General features: G+C 42.7%; 1 protein-coding gene across 17 annotated transcripts in view; it reads left to right on the forward strand.

Moving 5' to 3' along the window:
* The first annotated feature begins 398 nt into the window (after positions 1–398).
* birc6 (baculoviral IAP repeat containing 6) overlaps positions 399–25,251 on the forward strand; it is a 147,542-nt gene continuing 122,689 nt past the window's right edge. For 15 of the 17 annotated variants that reach the window (XM_035754228.2, XM_035754236.2, XM_035754241.2 and 12 more), the window contains exons 1-13: positions 399–994; positions 5,792–5,973; positions 9,039–9,176; positions 13,966–14,159; positions 14,322–14,442; positions 14,737–14,819; positions 15,524–15,746; positions 15,904–16,070; positions 16,191–16,249; positions 16,356–17,843; positions 23,350–23,499; positions 23,826–24,051; positions 24,359–24,519. In XM_035754228.2, coding sequence (XP_035610121.1) covers positions 784–994; positions 5,792–5,973; positions 9,039–9,176; positions 13,966–14,159; positions 14,322–14,442; positions 14,737–14,819; positions 15,524–15,746; positions 15,904–16,070; positions 16,191–16,249; positions 16,356–17,843; positions 23,350–23,499; positions 23,826–24,051; positions 24,359–24,519 — 3,403 coding nt within the window. In that variant the 5' untranslated portion in view covers positions 399–783. The remainder of the gene's footprint in view (positions 995–5,791; positions 5,974–9,038; positions 9,177–13,965; positions 14,160–14,321; positions 14,443–14,736; positions 14,820–15,523; positions 15,747–15,903; positions 16,071–16,190; positions 16,250–16,355; positions 17,844–23,349; positions 23,500–23,825; positions 24,052–24,358; positions 24,520–25,251) is intronic. The other 2 variants (XM_035754232.2, XM_035754245.2) reach the window with 1 other exon arrangement.

Here is a 25,251-nt window from a genome sequence, read left to right on the forward strand (position 1 = left end):
TGTGTGGGTGGTGGAACTAATAGGTTGGATAAGGTATAGTGAGCAGGACTAGAGGCTCTACAGTGAAATAAGCCAATAAACACTAACCAGAAGTTTTAGAAGTTAGTAGGGCTCTTTTTTATTTTCTCAGAAGTACAGAGTTAGGTAGGAGGATTTAGAAATATGGAACTAATATTGTAAACCGTGATTGACCACACACTCCACCATAGTAGGTGGCGGCATGCACCTTTCACGTTTGTTTGCGAACCGCCATTGTATAGAAGAAGAAGGCCCACAGTACAGTAGATGGCGGTAATGCACCATAATGTTGGATGCCAATAAACCCCACGGAAAACGAAGAAGGCCGCCTCTATTCTATTCTAGTCTGAGCGCAAACATACTGTCTTTCTGTCTGTGGGAGTCACAACAAACACAATTTACAGTGGGGTAATAGTAACATTAACAAACAGATGTCATCCAAAGATATTATCTGTCTGGATTCTGGAGTCAACTCAAGAACATCAACATCGCAGTGCCCTTTCTGGTATCGCGTGATGGTCAAGCACGACGTTTGTTCCGTTTACCTGACGTCCATCTGACAGAGCGACGCTCGGCTCGTAGCTTTCTCAGTACTGATGGTGAATTGCTACTGCTGTGGTAACGGGCGGAGGAGCAGAAGCCGCAGAAGAGTCAGTAGTAGTAGAGGAGCGGTAGTTTGGAATTCAGCTTTTACACGTATTAATCTTACTCGTATTAACGAAGCTCCCTAAAAACACGCAGAAGGGAAGGGAAAATTTTAGAAAGATGGCGGCCGCGGCCTCGCCGGGCTCCTGCTCGTCCACCTCCTCAGATTGGATTGTACTGAGAGATGGTTGCCGTCGTTGCGACGAGGAGGGCCTGCGAAGCCTTTCCTACCACCCGGCCCTTAACGCTATCCTGGCGGTTACTAGCCGGGGGAGTATCAAAGTAATCGACGGCACATCAGGGGCTATTCTCCAAGCCTCGGCCTTGCACGGTAAGTCAGGGTACAGGGGCTAAGTAACTGTTTTAACAAACGTTAGATAGTTAGCTAATGTTTAACGTTGAATTATTTTGACAATCACATCAGTTAACCTGGGGTTGGTTAGCTAGCCGTAGTTAGCAAATTAAATAACGCTAGAACGTGAATTCTGACGTTTAGTTAAAGTACGGATTCACGGAACAATTTGTTAGATCCGATTCCTAACAACTTGCATAACCAAGTAGCTAGCTAACGTTAGCTACCTTACTTTCTTCCTACATTAGACTAGAGTTACATCAAAGATACTGGCAGTGGCAAACTAGCTCCTAGCTGTGGTTAACTACAGTAGATAGCTACATGTCTTGACACTTTTTGTAACTAATTAACAATCTAACTGGCTAACTGAATTTAGGTGTAACGATGTATTATGAAAACAGCTCATCAGCTAGCTGGCTAGGCTAGCGAACCCGCTAACAATATCTAACGTTTCATGTCAACAATAAATCGTTATTAATAATCCGCAAATTGTAGTGCGATTTAACTAATTAACGTTATTGCGTTAGCCAAATAACTTCCGTACTGTATATCCATCACAACATTACGCCATGTTTGGGTAACATGTAGTTAGCTAGCTAGCAAACTAGATAATCAGTGGTAGCTTGCGAACTAATTGTGATGACACGAGTAACTAGTAGCTAATAACGTTAGTCAAGTAGCTAAGCTGTTAAGTTCAAAGATGATCACCCAGCCGTGAGCATGTGGTGTCGCAGTAATTGTTTTTAACAAGCGTGTTAGCAATAACTAGTTTGTTGCAGAACGTTTATCTAGCTAGCGCTAGTTGGTTATGACGTGATGTTGCTATTCGTACTAGTACTAGGCATAAAGAGAAAGTATGCAATGCCTGTTGGCAATCTAGCTAACTAATAGTGTTGTAGCTAACAGCTGTACAATTTTGGAAGGACATGGCAGACGATAGAGAACCTAAACCCACGCTGATTTAATTTTAACAGTTTGTTTGACGATGTCAAACAATGAACATTATTGGCGTTTGTTCCATAACGTGACTCGCCATCTGTAGCTAAATTGAATCCAATGAGCAAAAACACCTGGGTTTATTTTGATGCCTTTCGTCTATCATTAGCTACAAACTGAATCAATTTGCTGAATTGAAGCTCTTCTCCGTTTCATGACTTTGTTCACTTCCATGTGTAATGTGCTGTAAAATCACTTCACTCAATGACTTCTCTCTTAGCATTTGCACTTAGCTATTTATTTATGAATCTATTTTAACATTGCAGTTGGGACAAAGCCAAGTTCTGAGTGGATGTGTTTATCTCTTATGTGTTTGGGTATGCAGTGTGCTGTACTGAATGTTTGCAATGTGTGTGTGATATGCATTAATATAAAGTTTACATCCTGGATGGACAAAGTTACATTTTATTCTATGACTCTTTTACTGGAGGTTAAAAAAGGACACATTCTAGCATGTGGAGTGGCAGGTAGCCCAGTGGTTAGAGCTTGGGGCCAGTAACTGAAATGTTGCTGATTGAATCCCTGAGCTGACAAGTTAAAAATCTGTAGTTCTGCCCCTGAACAAAGCACTGTTCCTAGGCAGTCATTGTAAATAAGAATTTGTTCTTAACTGACTTGCCTAGTTAAATATATATATATATATATATATATATATATATATATTTAACCTTTATGTAACCGGCTGTCAATGACATGTACCTGAGTCTACTTGTTAGTTGAGCCAAATAGCAGTACAAAGAATAACATATTTGCGACTATTAGGCTGTTGGTGGACTGGTATATTTTTAGTCTTATCGACCAGTTGACTAAATGGGGTCAGCCCTAATTTTCACTGAGGGTAATTGGTATATGATGATGAATTCCATTATGAAAGTTAGATTAAGTTAACTTTAACAGCCCACTTTTCATCTAGGTGGCCCTAAAAGTCATATCGTCATCCAGTATAGTTACTACAGTGCATTTTCGCATGTAGCCTATATTTTGGCATTGTCCATTGCTATCAGAACTAAAGAGCAGTCTGTTTTTTTTCTTCATCTGATGAATAGACTACATGCTATTGGTCCCAGAGTTGACAGACAGCAGTAGCATTTATTATCAAAGAAAATTACACAGCAGTGTACATGTGACAAATTTGTATTCTCTAGAAATGAGGCATTATATTATTATTCCTTGTACTGCTATTTGGTCTTTGACAGCCGGTTCTCTTTCGAGGCCAACTATGCAGCATCTGTTAACACACTGTGTTGTTGACAGTAAATAATGTGACTGACAACACAGCAGTTCAGAGAGATGCTACAAGTGAATTTGAGTTGTAGGCAACATGCAGTTTTCCAATTTGATAATGTTTGTCCTGTGGACTGCTCCTTGGCAGAGGACAGAATTGGATGACGACCAAAGATATAGCATCTCTAGCAAACTAGACGGCTCAAAAGTGCAACCATTTTGCTCACATACGTGCCTAATATTTTTAGGGAACAACAAAGTGCGTAGAAAATAAATAGCCCAGATGATAATTGTTGCAATGATTACTTCACTGTACCACAGCCTCTGAGTGCCATGGAGAAAACACTGAGCACAGATTCATAACCGTCATACTTGCACCATCGCTACAAAGAAAATGGCTTGTTAGCTCAAATATTTTTCATTGTGCTCCTAAATTTCTTTGTGCACTCTTACATTTTTCAACTTACGCACACGTGCTCCTTGTTAAAAAAATATATATATTTTTTAAAAGTCGGCATACAGCCCTGGCTGAAAATGGATGTCTTGACTTTGGGTCATATGGTTTGGGTGAATACTACATTTAGTGCAAGACAAGCTGTCGGTTTTGACTAGCAGAAGTTAATTTGTAGTAGGTTAGGAGAGTTTACACAGGTTAGGATAATTAACATGGCAGGCGATTCTGAGCAAGACAAGTGTGGTCATCTGCCATAATTGACAGATTTTTTATTTATTTATTTATTTTATTTCACCTTTATTTAACCAGGTAGGATAGTTGAGAACAAGTTCTCATTTGCAACTGCGACCTGGCCAAGATAAAGAGTAGCAATTCGACACATACAACAACACAGAGTTACACATGGAATAAAGAAAACGTAGTCAATAATACAGTAGAACAAAAGAAAACAAAAAGTCTATATACAGTGAGTGCAAATGAGGTAAGTTAAGGCAATAAATAGGCCATGGTGGCGAAGTAATTACAATATAGCAATTAAACACTGGAATGGTAGATGTGCAGAAGATGAATGTGCAAGTAGAGATACTGGGGTGCAAAGGAGCAAGATAAATAAATAAATAAATACAATATGGGGATGAGGTAGGTAGATAGATTGGCTGTTGACAGATGGGCAATGTACAGGTGCAGTGATCTGTGAGCTGCTCTGACAGCTGGTGCTTAAAGCTAGTGAGGGAGATGTGAGTCTACAGCTTCAGAGATTTTTGCAGTTAGTTCCAGTCATTGGCAGCAGAGAACTGGAAGGAAAGATGACCAAAGGAGGAATTGTCTTTGGGGGTGACCAGTGAGATATACCTGCTGGAGCGTGTGCTACGAGTGGGTGATCTGAGATAAGGCGGGGCTTTACCTAGCAGAGCCTTGTAGATAATCTGTAGCCAGTGGGTTTGGCGATGTGTATGAAGCGAGGGCCAACCAACGAGAGAGTACAGGTCGCAATGGTGGGTAGTGTATGGGGCTGTGGTTACTAAACGGATGGCACTGTGATAGACTGCATCCAGTTTGTTGAGTAGTGTTGGAGGCTTTTTTTATAGATGACATCACCAAAGTCGAGGATCGGTAGGATGGTCAGTTTTACGAGGGTATGTTTGGCAGCATGAGTGAAGGATACTTTGTTGCGATATAGGAAGCCAATTCTAGATGTAATTTGGGATTGGAGATGCTTAATGTGAGTCTGGAAGGAGAGTTTACAGTCTAACCAGACACCTAGATATTTGTAGTTGTCCACGTATTCTAAGTCAGAGCTGTCCAGAGTAGTGATGCTGGACGGGCGAGCAGGTGTGGCAGTGATCGGTTGAATATCATGCATTTAGTTTGACTTGCTTTTAAGATCAGTTGGAGGCCACGGAAGGAGAGTTGTATGGCATTGAAGCTCATCTGGAGGTTAGTTAACACAGTGTCCAAAGAGGGGCCAGAAGTATCCAGAATGGTGTCGTCTGCGTAGCGGTGTACCAGAGAATCACCAGCAGCATGAGCAACATCATTGATGTTTACAGAGAAGAGATTCGTGATGGAGTTGAACCAGGTTGAATTATCCTGCCTAACACTATCATTTTACATTACAGCATGGAATGAAGTGGTAATAACACAGTTAAAGTCTATAGGGGTGTCTGAGGAAAATGTTTTCATTGTAACTAACATAACAGTTTTAATAGTAAGTTATCCAATAGGGCAATACATTCATTTTTGAGGAGACTGTGTAATTGAAATATAAACAACACAAGTTCTTTAAATTGTTTAGGCTTCACATGCATATGCATTTTTTTTATTCCCGAACTGCAACAACACCTCGTAAAGCCTTAATTGTTTCTTGATGCTGCATTATGCCAAACAATGATGCCTATCCATTTGTTTTCAGTCAGGATGCCCATGAGATTATTGTGACTGTAACTAGCAACTTGCAGTTTACCTCATCAATATTTCAAAAACTAAATTCAAAGATTTAGGCTATTTTAGTATCTGATTTACATGATCGGACAGCAAAAGTCCAGCCAATGCTATGTCTTAGTGGTTAAACAACTCTAAAACCCTGATGTTTGTGTTCCTAGCTAAACCTGGAGGCCGTGTTAGGTGTCAGTACTTCCCTGCGGTAGACAAGGTCCTCTTCGTGGACGACTACGCAGTGGGCTGCAGAAAGGACTTGAACGGCATCTTGCTGCTGGACACAGCACTGCAGGCTCCCGTGGCCAAACCAGAGGACATGGTCCAGCTCGAGCTGCCTGTCACAGAGGTAAGAGAGCTTGCGAGTCAGCCACCGACACATGACACAAAACACACTTAAACATGGAAGTGTGCTCATAGCACTCGCTAAAGTTGGCTTTAAAACCCAATGACATAGAATCGCTGACATTAATATGTTTACATGGTATTACAGTACAACACGCAATGAACAACAATTATTGATGTTCAAAAACATTTAGTGCTACTTTAGCTGATTGTGATCTTACCTTTGTTTTTAATATCTATTTTTTACTGTTGAGTGCAAATTAGGACACAGGTATCGATGTAGAAAAACTGGTCCACTGTGAGAGCGCACATGCTAACTGTGGAGAATCCACCACTCCTGTTAATTTGTTTTAATGAGTGTGACAATTCTTGGCCTGTGCAAGTTCCTCAGACTTTCATGTAAATCATGCATCTCGTTAGGAGATTTGCAGAAACATTTGAGTGCGACTATAAAGTTAGGACTCAGTCATTATGTCCCCAAAATAATTAATGACTGTCTGCATCTTTTTTTTCATTGTCTATCTCTGGCTGTCGTATCTGTAGGACCTGGTTACATAACATTTCTAAATTGAACTGTTTGAACACATCGTTTCCCCCTCTGGTTATTCAATATAGCCTACAGACCGGTACAATTGGACCCATTGTGGTATCCCAACCGTTTCTTGAAAAGGCATGAGCAAAGAGACCGCTATTTAAAATTTAATTGAAAGCCTTGTTGTTTCTATTGCTGAGTTGCCAATACATTGTAATTGTATAATTTATTAATGTAGGCTACTATTAGGGATGTGAACGGCAGGTGAAATTTTGTCCCGAAGACAAACTTTCGTTAACGTTGTAAATTATGTGTATTTGCGACTCTCAACTCTCCCATGTTTCACGAGCTGAAATAAAATATTCTTGAAATTTTCCATATGCACAAAAAGCTTATTTCTCTCAAATTTTGTGCACAAATTTGTTTACATCCCTGTTAGTGAGCAGTTCTCCTTTGCCAAGATAATCCAGCCACCTGACAGGTGTGGCATATCAAGAAGCTGATCAAACAGCATGCTCATCACACAGGTGCACCTTGTGTTGGGTGCAATAAAAGGCTACTCTAAAATGTGCAGTTGTCACACAACAGAATGTCAGATGTTGAGGGAGTATGCAATTGGTATGCTGACTGCAGTAATGTCCACCAGAGCTGTTGCCAGAGAATTGAATGTTCAATTCTCTACCATAAGCCGCTTTCAATGTCGTTTTAGAGAATTTGGCAGTACGTTTAACCGGCCTCACAACTGCAGACCACATGTAACCACGCCAGCCCATAAATGGACTGGTGATTTTAAAGTAGCGATATGTGTTCCAACCACGAGCTTTAGTGTTGGAATAATAGACATGTCTCGTTTATTTTGTAATTTTTTGCCAGCTGCTATACTTTGCCATGTACAATAGGTTAAACCCCCCCAGGCAGAAACATTATTTTGATGAAGGCAAATAGCCTACTCATTATTCTAGGGGCCTACTTTGTTTCATGTTTAACAAAAGCCTGCCCATGAAGTTTAATCTTACACTCTAATGCTGTTAACTGTATGTCTAAACTCCCATTATACAGGTAATAACACCCTGTGGAAATGGGAGTAAACAGTGAAGTGTTATTGAGACACGTTTCAGTAGCTGTGAGGCTCAAATAGCACTAGCAGTCTTTCATTTAAGGGGGAAAAAATTAACAACTACCTAACAAGGCTATAACATTAGTAAGAACCGATATGCATCTTTCTAATTATTTGCCGCGGATATGAGGCGCTCATCAGTGCAGATTAAAGAAATAATTGCAGTTGATACGGAGCCATTGTCAATGGTTTACTTGAGTTGTGAGGTAATTTCTTAAAGATTCAATTTCGTTTAAACATTCACACCCATGAATTTGACCAGGCACTGGAAACGGTTTCCCTTTGCCTGATAAACACTGACCGACATTATTTAATTATTTATTTAAACAGTTTCTTGTCGTACCAGCCCATCAAAATTCACAGCGAGGTTAGCCAGATCTTGTAACCCTTGACTGTTGCAAATCCGTTGGTTTCAAAGCAAGGCTTACTTTACTTTATGACCTTTGTCTGTTTTATATGTACCCCATGTCTAAATCATTACAGGCAGCAGGCCTATGTACTCAGACATATCCCCTCATCATTCCTCTGAGAGACTGAAGATGTTTTAATCATCACAACACAGGCGCTTTGTAGATCTGAGCACACACTGCCTGTTTCCCATGATTAGTTGCACCTCACAGCCAAGTCCATGATTTGTTCCTCATTGAAATGCTCTGAAGGTGTCCCAATATTGATATTGGCTGCATGCCAGTGCATGTGCCCCAATGTTTTACTGGACGGGCAAGAGTTGCCTTATGTTATAATATTTAGTCAAATTGTTTTATTCTTAGACGCCCCTTTCCCACCCTGTTGCACAGCTAATTTGCATTTGTTGACCCACCTGCTGAGTGGAGTATCTATTTTTTTCCTTCCCAGTCCTTGCATTTGTAGCTCAGTCTATGAATTTGACCGTGGTTACATGGCATGGTCAGACTGGTTGAAACGATAACCCCTGTGGGCTGCTGTCCTCTGTGGGTATGGCTGTGTGTACTTTGTGCTGCCAGTATTATTGATCTGCCCAGGCTGTTCCTCCTCTCCTGCAGCAGTCTTACTGTTAACTCCCACCTGCCTGCCTGCTTTGTCCTCTCTGATCTGCCCATCTCTCCAAGGCTCTATCTAATGAGTATTGACCGCATCTCCATGTCAGTAAGCAGTGGATAATGCTGCATTAGAAGTTATTCAGGAAAATCAATCGTATTACTAGCAAGCCTAGTGAGTTTTACAAGACAATGAGAACAATGTTTTTTAATGTAACATTTGTGAATGGTTTATGTAATTTGAGATCTGAATGGTGACTCATAGACTCTAATGAGTCAACAACTTCAACAACAATTGGCATACGACCTTGTGTAAAAAGGTCTTGGTTCCATCAGTGAACCCATTGTGTCTCTACCCCTTGTACTATGGCGTGAGTGTGGATCTCTGTGTATGTTCCCTGCAGGCTCAGCAGATGCTCTCTGCCTGCCTGGAGAAGGTAGATGTGTCAAACACAGAGGGCTACGACATCTTCATCGCTCAACTCAAAGAAGGACTGAAGAATACCTCACACGAGACTGCAGCCAATCACAAAGTGGCCAAGGTGAGTCACACTCAGCGCTCTGGGAGGAGGCGAGCCATGTCACAACTTGCCTACTAACCCATATTCATGTTGTGCTGTTATGGTGGTTTCTGCTATGTCTTTCCACTGCAGATTGTCAGAATTGTCACAGATAATAGTGTTAGACAAATGCACCAAGCAGGTTCACTTCAGTTGTCTAACATAACACATCTCTGTTTGTACTGTGACACCGCAAGTCGTCAATCACCTGTTAGATAGCCAGAGGTTGAACAAGTTTGTTCATTGACTGTGCAGCAGTGCAAACATTAGGAAATGTGCTTTTGATTATTCAAAAACTTGCCAGCTCTTATTAGTAGGGCTGACAGTCAGTTACTGTTATTCTGCTCGCAGCAGTCAGACTTACACAAAAATGCATTCAGTTTCATGTATAGTGTGCATAGCTCGTTGACACGTTCTAATCAGTGCTATGCTAGGGACCTGATAGAGCAGTGTCTGCTGCTGGGTCAGAGCTGTCATCTCCTGTGGCTGAGGTGTTGCTCAGATATAACAGCTCTCACGCCAGGGAATGCCAGTTCTTCAGCAGTGTGTAGCAAAGTCAAAGGAGACTAAAGAGAATGCTATTTTAATTAAAAGGTACTGAGGGATTGAAATGGGAATGCTAATTTGAGGTATTTAGTCTCGGCCTATATGGTGTCTAGGGCCGTGACGGTCATGACATTTTGGGTGACTGTTATTGGCCAAATGAGTGGTCACAACAATTTGGTTACCTTTGTTTTTTAACAAGTTTTTAAAAAATCATTTTGTCCTCTCATCTGCTCCTGACTGCATATGCTACCATAGAAATGTAAGGAATAGAACGGGCGTCCCCGTTCAAGTCAATGATCCTATAATGGGTGGACTGGCGGCCATTGCGAAAGTAGCTTTTGGAGCAAAGCAGGAAGTAAAATCAGGAAGTTTACCTAGGGCTCTAAATTGATATGTTTAGTTGGTAGCACTCCCATTTTGTTTTTAATAAGAGGGGGGAAAAAGAAACATACAAAATAAGCTAGGAGCACCACATGAAATGTAACTGATTGAGATACAGCCTATATTGGGTCTATATGAATTCTAGCTACTTTTTGTTGTGCCCGACAAACACATTTGTTAAGCTGTAAATGTATTAGTTTATTATAAATACTAAAATGTTGACTCAATTACCTGAGTCATTTGTGGAATATTAGGTTTTTACATCGAGTAAAAATAACTATTTTGGTGAATTACACTGAATTTAAAAATAAATAAATCATAATAATCAGGATTGTGATGACAATGTGTTCATTGCTATGATCATTGATCTCCTGAAGAAGATATCCCTTTTCTTTTCGTTTTGTGCCCCCAAATGTTTGGATATACTGGTAAAGTTACCAGGTTGTTAGCTAGTTAGCCAAGGAGGTAACATGACTGAACAAAGTGTAAACAAATGGTTACTGATGCGCGAGTAGTTTTAGAATGGCCAATGAGATGGTTTAGGGATGTAAAAGCGGCAATCCGATATTGGATCAAAATGTTGCGCCGGTAATATGGGTCAGATCTTTAAAAGCAAGCCGTGTACGCAGTAACAGTTGTGCAACCATGACCCTAACAAATCTGCACTTAGTTGTTTCTGAGTGCCCTAGAGAAACCAGCATCTGGGATATTTAGTTCATAGTCACACAGTGCTCCCAAAATAAAACTAGTAGCACAGCCAAATATTTTCTTGCATATGTGACCAACTTGGTCACACTTCAGTGCACTGAGAGTTCCCATCAATATGTTTTGTGATTTGTTCATTCAACATACATTACAAAAAATACATCCCATTGCATGAGCCACAAGTTATCATTTGAATGAAAATGATTGAATCACAATACCAGGCAGCCATTGCAAGTGTACCATGAGTTTACCAGTCAAATTGCCGGTGTTAGAGGTTCCTAGCCTTTTTTAATTCATTCTATTTTTATGCGACGCAACTGCCCGGGTGCCCGGCCGTCCTTCTGTTCCACACAAAAAAATGTTAAATGTTCATGAAGTTTTATTTTATTTTCATGACTGTTTATCGTTAACTGTCGATGACAAGTTATACGGTGATTGTGCCAGCCCTAATCGTGTGATTTGTAATTTGGTAGCCTTCTGCTTTCCTTGATATTGTGTTGCTCTGTGGATGGATAAGTGCGGTTTTGGTTCTAGCAAAAACAGTGATTCTTCAATCGGCTTATTTCCCCACACACTCCCAAACCAGTTTCCTTTATGTTCAGTGCAGGTCTAACAAAGAGGAAAGACTGTGGTTGTGTGACATTGCGTTTGTCTCTTTGATTATGCGTACATGCCCTCTCTTTCAGTGCCGGTGAGATCCTGAGACCTGACTGCAGTCTGCGACAAAGAGCAGAAACTGCAGACCTCATCGGCATATTTAATAGCCAGAGCAGGGGGACGAGCACCGCTTCTGTCCCAATGCCCACTCTCCACTCTGTGTAATTGAACCTGGGCTAAAACAAATCAGAATTTCAATCTTAAAATCACCCCCACCTCCCTCGATGCATAGAGTTTGGCCAGAAAGCTATCGGTGTGTAATGTGAAAGCCAAGGCACTGGGAATTCCCTATTTACTCACCCCTTTACTTCCTCCTCCAGAATTGGATGTGTATCTCCTGGTATGTGCTGGGCTGCCAAAGGCTGAGGATGCTGCCTTACCACTGCCTCTGTGGGCCTCCCTGCCAGTGTGCTTCTGCAGCAAACCATAATCCATTACACTGACTCCAATTGGAGTCCAATCTGCTAGTCACTGGTGGATGGTGAGGCTGGTCCAAGTTCAACATTAGCCTTTGACTCCCCACGTGTGACACACTCGATGTCTAATATATATGAGTCCTGCCTGCCATAAAACGCCCACAAGAAAAGGATATTTGTTCTGACACAATTTTTAATGAATATCTTAGTTTATAAATCCACTTCCGTCTCACCATTGTCCTCTGCCTTACCCTCGTATATTGTTGTGTTCCTGCCATGCAGCACAACACCCGCCCTTTGGCTATGCTCCAAAGATTTTTAAACACACCTCTATGTAGAGAGATTAAGCTCTCACTCACATAGGACTGGGTGACCTACTAGTTCAGTCTTATTTAACAGGGATGTGTGTATCTTTGCAAGATAATCTTGTTCTATAACCAGTGAGTTACTCCAGACTAGGGCAAATGTTCCATTTCAAGAATAAATAACTTTTCTCCTGGGTAATGTGGTATTTCCCGCCAAAACAGGAAGTGTCGTTCTAAAGCATGTAATTCTAAAGCAAGAGTCATCGATAATCTTGCAAAGTTTTGTTTTATGATAGTTAAATAAATAACCACCTGACAAAGTAGAATGTTGGACAAATACACTTAGACTAGCATACATCGGGCTGCGGGGTAGCTAGTGGTTAGAGAGTTGGACTAGTAACCGAAAGGTTGCAAGTTCAAATCCCCCAGCTGACAAGGTACAAATCTGTCATTCTGCCCCTGAACAGGCAGTTAACCCACTGTTCCTAGGCCGTCATTGAAAATAAGAATTTGTTCTTAACTGACTTGCCCTGTTAAATAAAGGTAAAAAAAAAATATATATATATATATATATAGCCACGGCATAAAATACATTTAAATGGCAACATAAACTTTGTGTTGACGTTGAAGAAGACGCCCAGTAGGCTACGAGCTGAGAAGGGATCTGTGCAGCACAGTGGAGGAAGTGAGGAAGATTGCACATAACTTTAACAAGTCGGAGGTCTGTGATGGAAGAGTGGGAAAGGGCTCATGTTCAAATTGGACTGCAGCACACGTTTTGAACAGTCTGGCCGATATGGTAGATGTGTGTACCGCAATACTGTCTGCAGTAGCATGGTAGGAGAAGCTGTCGCTCGCGGCAATTTCTGCTCAAATTTCATCCAGTGCCTACATCGCCTTGAGGTAAGACTGCATCGTTCTAGAACGTTTTGCCGCTAAACCCCCCTGTTCTCTTGCTGAAGCCCCCTCTACACTTGCATTGCAACACTTGCATGGGTGTAGGTCCGGATGAAACAGGCTCCAATTTTGCCCTTGCAGATGTAGTTTTTTTCCTCGTGACATTAGTTTTATTGAAGCTTTAAGCAGGTGAGTTAATAAAAGTAGGTAGGACTACCCTACAGTGGGAAGCCAGATTAAAACATAGCATATAACAGTTCCGTTTCACATCATGCTGTTCATATAAATGTTATATTGTAAATTACCGGTTTATTTATCCCGGGGAATGGGTTTGGTAGGGAACTCTCTGAAGTCTCTAACTCGGTTCCCACTATTAAACCCTACCCCAGACATGACTCTGTTTACTCATGCACATTATTTTACCACTGGTTCCATAGCTTCCATTGCTGAGAACCATGGCAGAAGAATCCTCTCCACTGGCCTTCAGCGCCAACCAGTACTCTGTTACATCAAAAAATGTCATTACGTACCTATATTGTGAATGTTTTTTTTTCTTCTCTCCCTTGTATTAAAATAAATATACCAAGGCCTGATATTGGAAGTTTACCCAACGTCCAACCTCTTTTCCTTCTGAACTCACAATCATGTAACCATCCACTTCTGTCCCAATAATGAATTTTCACTTTCCAACTGACCTCTCACATAATTGCATACATTGTATAATATATAGGAAATAAAGCAAACCATGGTTGTTTCAATTTTATTTGTACCAGCAGGGATGGGATGCGGTATTACAAAAATTCAACTAGGCTCGTTGGACACTGCTCTCTCCTTTTCCCTCTAACACTGTCTGTCCCTCTCCAGTGGGCAACAGTGACGTTTCATCTTCCACACCATGTGCTAAAGTTGGTCGCCAGTGCCATCGTGACTGAGCTGAAGAAGATCAACCAGAACGTCGCTGCCTTGTCTGTGGCCTCGTCCATCATGGACAGGCTCTCCTACCTCTTACCAAGTGCACGGCCTGAGCTGGGGGTGGGCCCAGGGCGCTCTGTAGATAGGTGAGCAGGACCTTAAACCATGACAAACCTCATAATGCACCAGAGGCATTAAAATGACTCAAATAACCTCATCTCCCCAATACCAATCAGATGTATTTCGTTCCTTTTGTTTTGCCTGTATTTCTGTATTGACAAGTTTGACGCTTGCGGTCTGTCTTTCAGATCATTGATGTACAGTGAGGCAAATAGGAGAGAAACGTTCATGTCGTGGCCCCATGCCGGGTACAGGTGGGCACAGCCTGACCCCATGGCCCAAGCAGGATTTTACCACCAGGTAGGCAGTGTAAGGACACCACCTCTCCCATCATCTCTCCCTCTAATGCTTGCATAGTGAAGAAAAATGTACATTTGATCCTCCAATTACATGTTTATCATGCACGCACACACTAGTTTGCATGCCGTTTGAGACCCAAGTTGCTGCATGGCACATTATTGCTGATGCAGTATATAGTCATAATATTTCTGTACATAAAGTGTAAAAGATTAGCTTTTTAAATTTTTATTGTGTATGGCTGAGCCTCATGATGCTTGGCTTGGAGTGCCTTCTTGTTGTGAAATTCCTTTTCTCTCTTTGCAGCCTGCCTCTACCGGTGATGACAGGGCAATGTGTTTCACATGCAGTGTCTGCCTAGTCTGTTGGGAGCCCACTGATGAACCATGGTGAGTCACTCATTAGTGCTGAGCGATTAACCAACATTTTGTTAATTCTGGGGATTATAATAGAATTCAGGTTCAATTACTTGAATTCATTCATTTCGGGGCTGTTTTTGTTGTCTTAACGAGTCGTTCTCTAGAGAGAAATCCAATCATTCACAAGTGAAATCAACTCTTGAGCTATGTGAGATGCTGGTGCTGTAGTTTTTATTAAGCAAATATTCGGCCTAGTTCAGCGCAGAAAGGTGGTAATTAACTACAGTCACCATAATCCATTGCACCATTTCTTTCAGTCTCGGACACGGGTCAGAGGTGAAGCGAGAGGTTACACAACGAAATCTGTCTAAAATAATCCCAATGCATTTCTATTGGTTTATTTTGGACCTAACCTTGCCTTTGGGACAACGACTCCCATTCTTAGGGCAGAGGCATGAGCATCTCGTCATTACAGATCTCTGGACGGGCACTTTTAAAAAGCTCTAAAATCATTGTAATGTCATTATTTTATATTGCCTTTTAATGCATTTAAAACAAATCTCAAACCGTGACTACTTTTAAATAATGTAACTGAAATGGAACCGACCCAAAAAAAACTACTAATCGCTCAGCTCTCTCTCTCTCTCTCTCTCTCACACACCACAGAACATTCAGATCGCACATTCATTTACCACTAAACAACATAATGACCATGACCTACACCTTCTCGTCAGGTCCGAGCACGAGCGTCACTCCCCCAACTGTCCGTTTGTGAAGGGTGAGCACACCCAGAACGTGCCCCTGTCCGTCACGCTGGCCACCAGCCCCGCCCAGTTCCCCACCCCCGACTTCTCAGATAAGATCGCCTGCTACGGCTTCGGCAGCTGCCCCCACTTCCTGGCAGCCGCCACAAAGCGTGGCAAAATCTGCATCTGGGACGTGTCCAAGCTCATGAAGGTAAGGCTGCGCGGCGTGGTGGGAAACATGATACAGTGATGACAACATACATAAAACTTATGAAGGCATGAATAACTAATACATGTATCTCTATGTGCCTGTTGTTATTTCTCATGTTTGATTTGACGATTCATGATTGTTTTTGCTTTCCCTTCAGGTGCACTTGAAATTTGAAATCAACCCCTACGACCCGGCGATCCTGCGACAGCTGATTCTGTCTGGGAGCGAGCAGGCCCTGGGGACCCAGGAGTCCAGGAGGCCCACCTTAGCCTGGCTAGAGGACTCCTCAAGCTGCTCAGACATACCAAAACTAGAGGGGGACAGGTACTACTGGACACACTCTATGCACACCTAGTCAATGAAAGTTTAAATGGAGTTGTGTTAAGTGTATGTGTAAAATAAAGGACATCTGTTAGGACCTCTTTTTCTTTGTCTCTCTGCCAGTGATGACCAGTTGGAGGACTCTGACAGTGAAGAGCATTCCAGATCAGAGTCCGTGACGGGTATGAAGTCACTCTTCAAATCTTCTTATTCTTTTGGTCCGTAGACTACTTTCTAGGTATCCATAAGATGGCCTATTGCATTTATTTGTGTCTTTCCTGTTCCCAGGCCACCCGTCCCAGAGGGAGAGCATGGAGGTGAGCCTGGGCGTGACAGCGCTCAGCGTCCTGCAGCAGCCAGAGAAACTCCAGTGGGAGGTTGTGGCCAGCGTGTTGGAGGACACAGTCAAGGACCTGGAGGAGCTGGGTGCCAACCCTTCCCTGGCCCAGGCCAAGGCCGACAAGGCCAAGGAGAAGCTCCCGGAGCACCACAACATTCCTTACCCCTGCCTGCTGGCTGGAGGCCTGCTCAGTTACCTTGCTGCCCCACTCCCCTCCTCCCGCCGCTCCATGGACGGCCCCCTCAGGACTCAGGGCCCCGAGCCTCCCCATGTTGTGCCTGACCAGGGCCCCATGGAGATAGAGTCCTGTAACCTCACTCCCTTGGAGCTGGGCTCGCCCAACTCTGCTGCGCCCACCGTGCGCAGGACTATGCCCGTGCTCTTGCTGTACAGCTTCAAGGAGTCAGAGGAGAAGTCGTCGGGCAAGGTGTTTGCCCAGATGAACAATCTAATGAGCAAGGGGCTGCACGAGGAGGGCTTCTCCGTGCCGCAAATCATCGAGATGGAGTTTGACACCCATGAGCAGCTGCTGCTCCAGGACCCGCCCATCACCTACATCCAGCAGTTTGCAGACGCTGCCGCCAATTTAGCCACCCTGGACGGGGACAAGTGGAGCTCGCTTGCGCCGCGGCCGGGAGCCCTGGTGCAGTGTCTGCGGCTGCCCAAGCAGCTGGAGGAAGAGAACCTATACGTGGACTCTATCACGCCCTGCTCAGATGGTGTGCACCTGCTGGTGGGGTTACAGCCCTGCTCTGTGGAGTCTCTCAGTGCCATCAACCAGGTGGAGGTCCTCAACAACCTCAACCGCCTCCACTCAGCCCTCTGCAGCCGCCGCAAGGGAGAGCTCCAGCCCCTGCCCACACTGGCCAACGGACACGAAGCCCTCGCCTCCGCCTCGCCCCCTCAGACCCCACTCATCCTGCCCCCGCCTGACCAGCAGCAGCCGTCCAGGCCCCTGGGAGGCTGTGGGGGTGGAGGCTACCTGGCCCTCTACAAGCTCAACTACTCCACCCGCATTGTCACTCTGGAGGAGGAGCCTATCAAGCTGCAGCACATCAGAGACCCCCGGGACGCCGTCACCTCCCTCATCCTGCTTCCGCCAGACGTGCTGGACGGGAGGGAGGACGACAGCGAGGAGGCCTCGGAGGAGAAACCTCCGCGTGGGTTTAAAAATGGCTCTGGCTGCGGCCATGGGTCTGGGTGTGGACCAGGGACTGGTACCAGCAGCACCAAGGTGAAGCAGGCAGACGTGGCTGGACTGGGCCACCTGGTGATCACCACTCAGGCAGGGTACATAATGATCCTAGACCTTTCCACTTTGGAGGTCTTGGCCAAAGTGGAGCCGCCCAAGACGGATGGGACGGTGGATGAGATTGACCCTTTCGTCTCTGTCACCTACTGCTCCGGGACCGACCGCCTGTGCGCTTGCACTAAAGGTGAGGAATGACATAACTTCGATTCCCCAGGTTTTAATGGTGCAGATGATGTTGTACTATCCTTGTAATAATCTGCCAACGCCTGGATAAGTGATTACTATATATAATACAACAATGAAAAAAGATGACGTGTGTGTGTGTGTGTGTGTGTGTGTGTGTGTGTGTTACATGTGAGCCAAGCCTGGAGGGGGTAATGTGTTCTAGGGAGTCAGGTTTGTTTTTGAACATTTGTGTGGCTGTTTTACAGTCTGCTGCAGGCTGGCATTTATCGAAAGTAGAAAAATAAACAAGTGGGTTTTTAAAATCATTTCACTATTGGAATAGTATCATGAATTTTTGTAGAATATACATATATTCTAAATAAATGTTGTTATTTTTATGTTTTTACTTGCGTTTTTAACCTGAGCACTGCTGCGCGAGGGAGAGAGGCTGCTGCGCTATTGCTGCAGCGGAGCCAGTGTGTGTGAGATTGAAGTCTGCAGACGGAGGGAGGTGGAGAGAGATGCAGTAGTCAAGGCAACTTCGCTTCAGCCAAGACTAGCTAACTTGTAACTAACTTTGCGTTATGGTTTGCAAGTACTCGGGTAGTGAATTGATGTTAGCTTCAGCTGTAAGGTAGCAAGGAAGTTAGCCTACAAAGCTGGAAGCTACTGTAATGTTTTGCAAACAGTAATTCATAGTTTCTACATGGCGTGTTGCATTATTCAAGTATCTTTAAAAAATATATATTTTTTTTACCCCTTTTTCTCCCCAATTTCGTGGTATCCAATTGTTTTAGTAGCTACTATCTTGTCTCATCGCTACAACTCCCGTACGGGCTTGGGAGAGACGAATGTTGAAAGTCCTCCGATACACAACCCAACCAAGCCGTACTGCTTCTTAACACAGCGCGCATCCAACCCGGAAGCCAGCTGCACCAATGTGTCGGAGGAAACACCGTGCACCAACCTTGGTTAGTGCACACTGCGCCCGGCCTGCCACAGGAGTCGCTGGTGCGCGATGAGACAAGGACCTCCCTACCGACCAAGCCCTCCCTAACCCAGACGCTAGGCCAATTCTGCGTCGCCCCACAGACTTCCCGGTCGCGGCCGGTTACGACAGAGCCTCGGCGCGAACCCAGAGTCTCTGGTGGCACAGCTGGCGCTGCAGTACAGCGCCCTTAACCACTGCGCCACCCGGAAGGCCCTATTCAAGTATCTTAACTACTGTGCAGCATGAGTGTGGAGCTAGCATGAATTTGGCCTACGGGTGATTTAAAAAAAAATCTGATCATTTTAATTTAGAAAATCTATTTCAAAGTATTCCCAAGCATAATAGAGATATATGCAGTTGAAGTCTGAGGTTTACATACACCTTAGCCACATAGATTTAAACTCAGGTTTTCACAATTCCTGACATTTAATCCTAGTCAAAAGTCCCTGTCTTAGGTCAGTTAGGATCACAACTATATTTTAAGAATGTGAAATGTCAGAATAATAGTAGAGTGATTTTATTTCAGCTTTTATTTCTTTCATCACATTCACAGTGGGTCAGAAATTTACATACACTCAATTAGTATTTGGTAGCATTGCCTTTAAATCGTTTAACTTGGGTCAAATGTTTCAGATAGCCTTCCACAAGCTCCCCACAATAAGCTGGGTGAATTTTGTCCCATTACTCCTGACAGAGCTGGTGTAACTGAGTCACACCTTTTCAGTTCTGCCCACAAATTTTCTATGGGATTGAGGTCAGGGCTTTGTGATGGTCACTCCAATACCTTGACTTTGTTGTCCTTATGCCACTTTGCGAGTGTGCTTGGGATCATTGTCCATTTGCAAGACCCATTTTTTACCAAGCTTTAACTTCCTGACTGATGTCTTGAGATGTTGCTTCAATATATCCACATAATTTTCCCTCCTTATGATGCCATCTATTTTGTGAAGTGCACCAGTCCCTCCTGCAGCAAAGCACCCCCACAACATGATGCTGCCACCCCCGTGCGTCACGGTTGGGATGGTGTTCTTCGGGTTTGCAAGCCTCCCCCTTTTCCTCCAAACATAAAGATGGTCATTAAGGCCAAACAGTTCTATTTTCGTTTCATCAGATCAGAGGACATTTCTCCAAAAAGTACCATCTTTGTCCCATGTGCAGTTGCAAACCGTAGTCTTGCTTGGCGGTTTTAGAGCAGTGGCTTCTTCCTTGCTGAGAGGCCTTTCAGGTTATGTCGATATATGACTCGTTTTTACTGTGGTTATAGATACTTTTGTAGTTGTTTCCTCCAGCATCTTCACAAGGTCCTTTTGCTGTTCTGGGATTGATTTGCACTTTTCACACCAAATTACTTTCATCTCTAGGAGACAGAACGCGTCTCCTTCCTGAGGGGTATGATGGCTGCGTAGTCTCATTGTGTTTAGTCTCATTGTGTTTATACTATTGTTTGTACAGATAAACATGGTACCTTCAGGCATTTGGAAATTGCTCCCAAGGATGAACCACACTTGTGGAGGTCTACAATTGTTTTTCTGAGGTTTTGGCTGATTTGCTTTTGATATTCCCATGATGTCAAGCAAAGAGGCACTGAGTATGAAGGTAGGGCTTGAAATGCATCTACAGCTACACCTCCAATTGACTCAAATGATGTCAATTAGCCTATCAGAAGCTTCTAAAGCCATGACATCATGTTCTGGAATTTTCCAAGCTGTTTAAAGGCTCAGTAAACTTCTGACCCACTGGAATTGTGATACAGTGAAATAATCTGTCCGTTAACAATTTTTGGAAAAATTACATGTCATTCACAAAGTAGATGTCCTAACAAACTATAGTTTTGGCAAGTCAGTTAACAGTAAATGTGTGGAGTGGTTGAAAAACAGGTTTTAATGACTCCAACCTAAGTGTATGTAAACTTCTGACTTCACCTGTATGTGATTGTATACAAACGTAAGCAAGGTTTGAAAATGTTTTGGTTAAAAATATATCTGTGCTTCTTGTTGTCAATTTGCAGTGTACAGATTATTTGTAGTTTATGTTACGCCCCCCTGACCATCTGCTCATGAAAATAATTGGCCTGTGGCTGAATCAAGTTGATGATCCCTGGGCAAGAGCTAGAAAAGAGTGGAGCAGCCACTGTGCACTCGAGCTAGGGGATTTCAGCTGCACTTTCAATCAGTAGATGATGTGAGGCTTGTTTTACAGAAGTACTGAATGTAACAAATTCGAGTACAGAACCGTTTTCTTTCATGTTCTGGTATGGGTAAAGTATAGACCTTTTGGTATACTGTGCGACACTTTATAGCCGTCTCCTCATTCAGCATTTTTTTATTTTATGCATTGCATTATTGAACTCTCTCTCTCCACTTGCTACATACATTGAGTCACTTTGCCACTTGGTTTGGCCAACATAAACTTCAAGCTACATGAAGGTTACCGGTCGTCACTAAGTTACCAAATCAAATGTGTTAGTCACATGCGCTGAAATGGATGAAGTATTTTTGTCCTCACTCATCTTTGCAAATGTATAAACAAATAAAATACAGTAGTATATCTAATTTACATAAGTATTCAATGACTTAATACATTTACATTTAAGTCATTTAGCAGACACTCTTATCCAGAGCGACTTACAAATTGGTGCATTCACCTTATGACATCCAGTGGAACAGCCACTTTACAATAATACTTTGCAGAAGCACCTTTGGCAGCAATTACAGCTGTGAGTCTTTCTGGGTATGTCTCTAAGAGCTTTCCACACCTGGATTGTGCAACATTTGCCCATTTAAAAACAAAAAATAATTATATTATTTTTTCCCCAAAATTCTTCAAGCTCTGTCCAATTGGTTGTTGATCATTGCGAGACAACCATGTTCAGGTCTTTCCATTTCAATTAGATTTAAGTAAAAACTGTAATTAGGCCACTAAGGAACATTCATGGTAGATTTGGCCTTGTGTTGTAGGTTATTGTCCTGCTTAAAGGTGAATTAATCTCCCAGTGTCTGGTGGAAAGCAGACTGAACCAGGTTTTCCTCTCTGATTTTCCCTGTGCTTAGTGCCATTCCATTTCTTTTTTTTTTAAATCCTGAAACTCCCCAGTCCTTAACTATTACAAAGGGCTGGGGAGGGGCGCCAGGTAGCCGAGTGGTTAGAGCGTTGGGCTAGTAACTGAAAGGTTGCTAGATTGAATGCCCGAGCTGACAAGGTAAAAATCTGTTGTTCTGCCCCTGAACAGTCAGTTAACCCCCTGTTTCTAGGCTGTCATTTTCAATAAGAATTTGTTCTTAACTGACTTGCCTAGTTACATTTTTTTTTAAAGAAAACTTATAACATGATGCAGCCATCACTATGCTTGGAAATATGGTGATTATCAGAAATATGCTGGGGGCAAATCCAACTCAACACTTTGTATTCAGGACAAAAAGTGAATTGCTTGTTGCCTTGTTGCAAACAGGATGCATGTTTTAGAATATATTTTTTTATTCAGTACAGGCTTCCTTTTGACTTTGTAAATTAGGTTACCGTTGTGGTGCCACTACAATGTTGTTGAGCAGTCCTCAGTTTTCTCCTATCACAGCCATTAAACTCTAGCTGTCCCTTCCTCTGAGTTAGGAAGGACGCCTCTATCTTTGTTGTGACTGGGTGTATTGATACACCATCCCAAGTGTAATTAATAACTTCACCATGATCAAAGGGATATTCAATGTCTGCTTTTTATCTTTTTTTCTACCTTCTACTAATAGGTGCCTTTTGTGAGGCATTGGAAAACCTCCCTGGTCTTTGTGGTTGAATCTGTGTTTAAAATGCACTGTTCAACTGAGGGACTTCACAGTTATCTGTATGTGTGGGGTACATAGGTGAGGTCGTCAATCAGAAATCATGTTAGAACACTTTTTGCACACAGTGAGTCCATGCAACTTATTATGTGACTTGTTAAGCATGTTTTTTACTCTTTAATTTATTTAGGCTTGCCATGACAAAGGGGTTGAATATTTAATGACTCAACAAAGGGGTTGAATATTTGATGACTCAAGACATTGCAGCCTTTCATTTTTTATTAATTTGTAAAGAAAAAAATACAATTCCACTTTGACTTTATGGGGTAGTGTGTATAACAGTGACAAATCTAAATGTAATCCATTTTAAATTCCGGCTTTAACAACAATGTGAATAAAGTAAAGGGTTGTGAATAATTTCTGAAGGCACTGTGTACCCTTGTAACAATGTCACATGGATATTGTAATTTATAAAAAGCTTTTTCAGTGTTAAAATAGGCTTCATTTTTCTCAAATTATATTCAAAAGTATTCTAATACCAAAGTCTGTTTGAATATTTGAAGAACCGTGCACATCCTAGTTGTCATATGATAATATAAATATCTTCAAGCAGGGATGATTGATTTTAAGGGAAAATCCATTTCTTTGTTAGAGCAGTTATTGTGTTAAAATGACAACTGTGCAGAAATGTATTTATGAAATCTTTGGATCCATTTCACATTAGGACGTTGAAGTCTGACTGCAGTTATCTAACCCCCCTCTAGGTGGAGAACTTCATTTCCTTCAAATTGGAGGTGTGTGTGACGATGTAGATGACAGCGACATTTTTGTCGATGGCCCCCTTTCTAAAGTGGCTGAACAGCTGTTGGAGGGGGCAAAGCCCTCCTCCAACCCCTCGAGCCCAGGGATTACAGGTAGGAGACACAGACCCCTTTACACTTCACATCTCTGCTGGTTCTCTGCTCATTCAATAACTGTGCAGCCCTGTTGCCTGATTTCACCCTTGCTGACTATGAACACCTATGAAATATATTTCATAGATATTGGTAACTGACTAGTCATTGCTTATTGGAACCCTCTTTCCAGTGAAATCATATGCTGATTGACAACATTATACTGTACAGACTGGAATAGCAACAATACATTTTCCGGTTTCACAAGTTCTTTACATCCCGTGGTCTTTTATTTATTTATATATATATATATATATTGTACTCTGCCAACCTCTTCTCCCGGTAAGGAGTTGACCTCCTGGTGGACCAAGTGTTGGCTGTGGAGAGCCTGACGTCGCTGGTAGAGCTGACGCGCTTCGAAACACTGACGCCGCGCTTCTCGGCCACAGTGCCGCCCTGCTGGGTGGAGGTCCAGCAGGAGCAGCAGCAGCGTCGCCATCCCCAGCACTTGCACCAGCAGCACCATGGAGACGCCGCCCAGCACACACGCACCTGGAAGCTGCAGAGTGACAGGTACGGACGTGTGGGTATGACTGGATGGGTCCTTATGGGTATGTGTAGTCAGTGACTCATTTCTCTTAAGTCTATCCACAAACGTCACACTATTAATATACAATCACAATGGCTGTACATTTGGAAAATACAGACCCATTCTAAATTCCTCATTGAGGACCACACCTACATGTTCCTTTTTAACTTGTATGATAACAGTCTCACATGCTCCTATAAATAAATTTAAAAAAGTAGCCCAGGATGTCTTGATATTAGGAAGTATTTGAGGAGGTGAATAATGCGGCCATGCTTTCTTTGTTGTTTGTAGCTCCAGCTGGGACGAGCATGTATTTGAACTGGTCCTTCCCAAGGCCTGCATGGTGGGCCACGTGGACTTCAAGTTCGTCATGAATGCCAACATCACTAACATTCCTCAGATCCAGATCACCCTGCTGAAGAACAAGGCCCCAGGTCTGGGCAAGGTCAACGGTGAGGTCACTCACCGCTATCTCTATGTTGCCCTGGCAAATTTTAAAAATATAGTATCTTGAACATAGACTATGCAGGACTCCAGAGTAACATTTTTTCACCTGGTGGCTCTGGTGCCACAAACCTTTTTAGTTTGTGACACCTGCCCATGATTTGGCCACACCCGAAAAAAATATTTTTCACAGCGTCACACAATAGGAAAAATAGGAGTAATAATCTTATTAAGTCAGTCGAAGTGATCTATTAAGAAGTGTGTTGGGCTACTGAGATGGTATTTAATTAAGAAGTTAATCCAGCTATTTTCATGAATTTTGGTTTGACAATTAGGCTATTTTTGTTATTCCAGGGCCCTATAAAATCAGTTATTCTTTACAGGGTTCTGTTTTGTGTTATCCCAAATTCTGTTCTCAGTTTTGTTTTTCCAGGTTTCTGTTTTCCTTTGAGAGCAAAAAACAATCACACTTTTTTAAATAGAAAAACAAAATAATGTTTGCTTGAAGTCCACAACAATGCTTAAACCACATCAGGAGAGGTCTGGGAAAAATGTGTTAAGTCATTCCAGTGTGCACCTAGCAAGAAGCTGTCCAGCAGTTTTTTGTGGCGCACATGGGATGCCAATTTTCAAAACGAATACCGACTGGGTTGATACAAATAATCATGATATCATTCTGTAAGGAAGCACAGGCTACATTAATTGAGAAGGTCTTTTGGGAAAGCCTTTCCATCTACCAG

The sequence above is a fragment of the Oncorhynchus keta genome, chromosome 36, assembly GCF_023373465.1.
Source record: "Oncorhynchus keta strain PuntledgeMale-10-30-2019 chromosome 36, Oket_V2, whole genome shotgun sequence".
Taxonomy (NCBI): domain Eukaryota; kingdom Metazoa; phylum Chordata; class Actinopteri; order Salmoniformes; family Salmonidae; genus Oncorhynchus; species Oncorhynchus keta.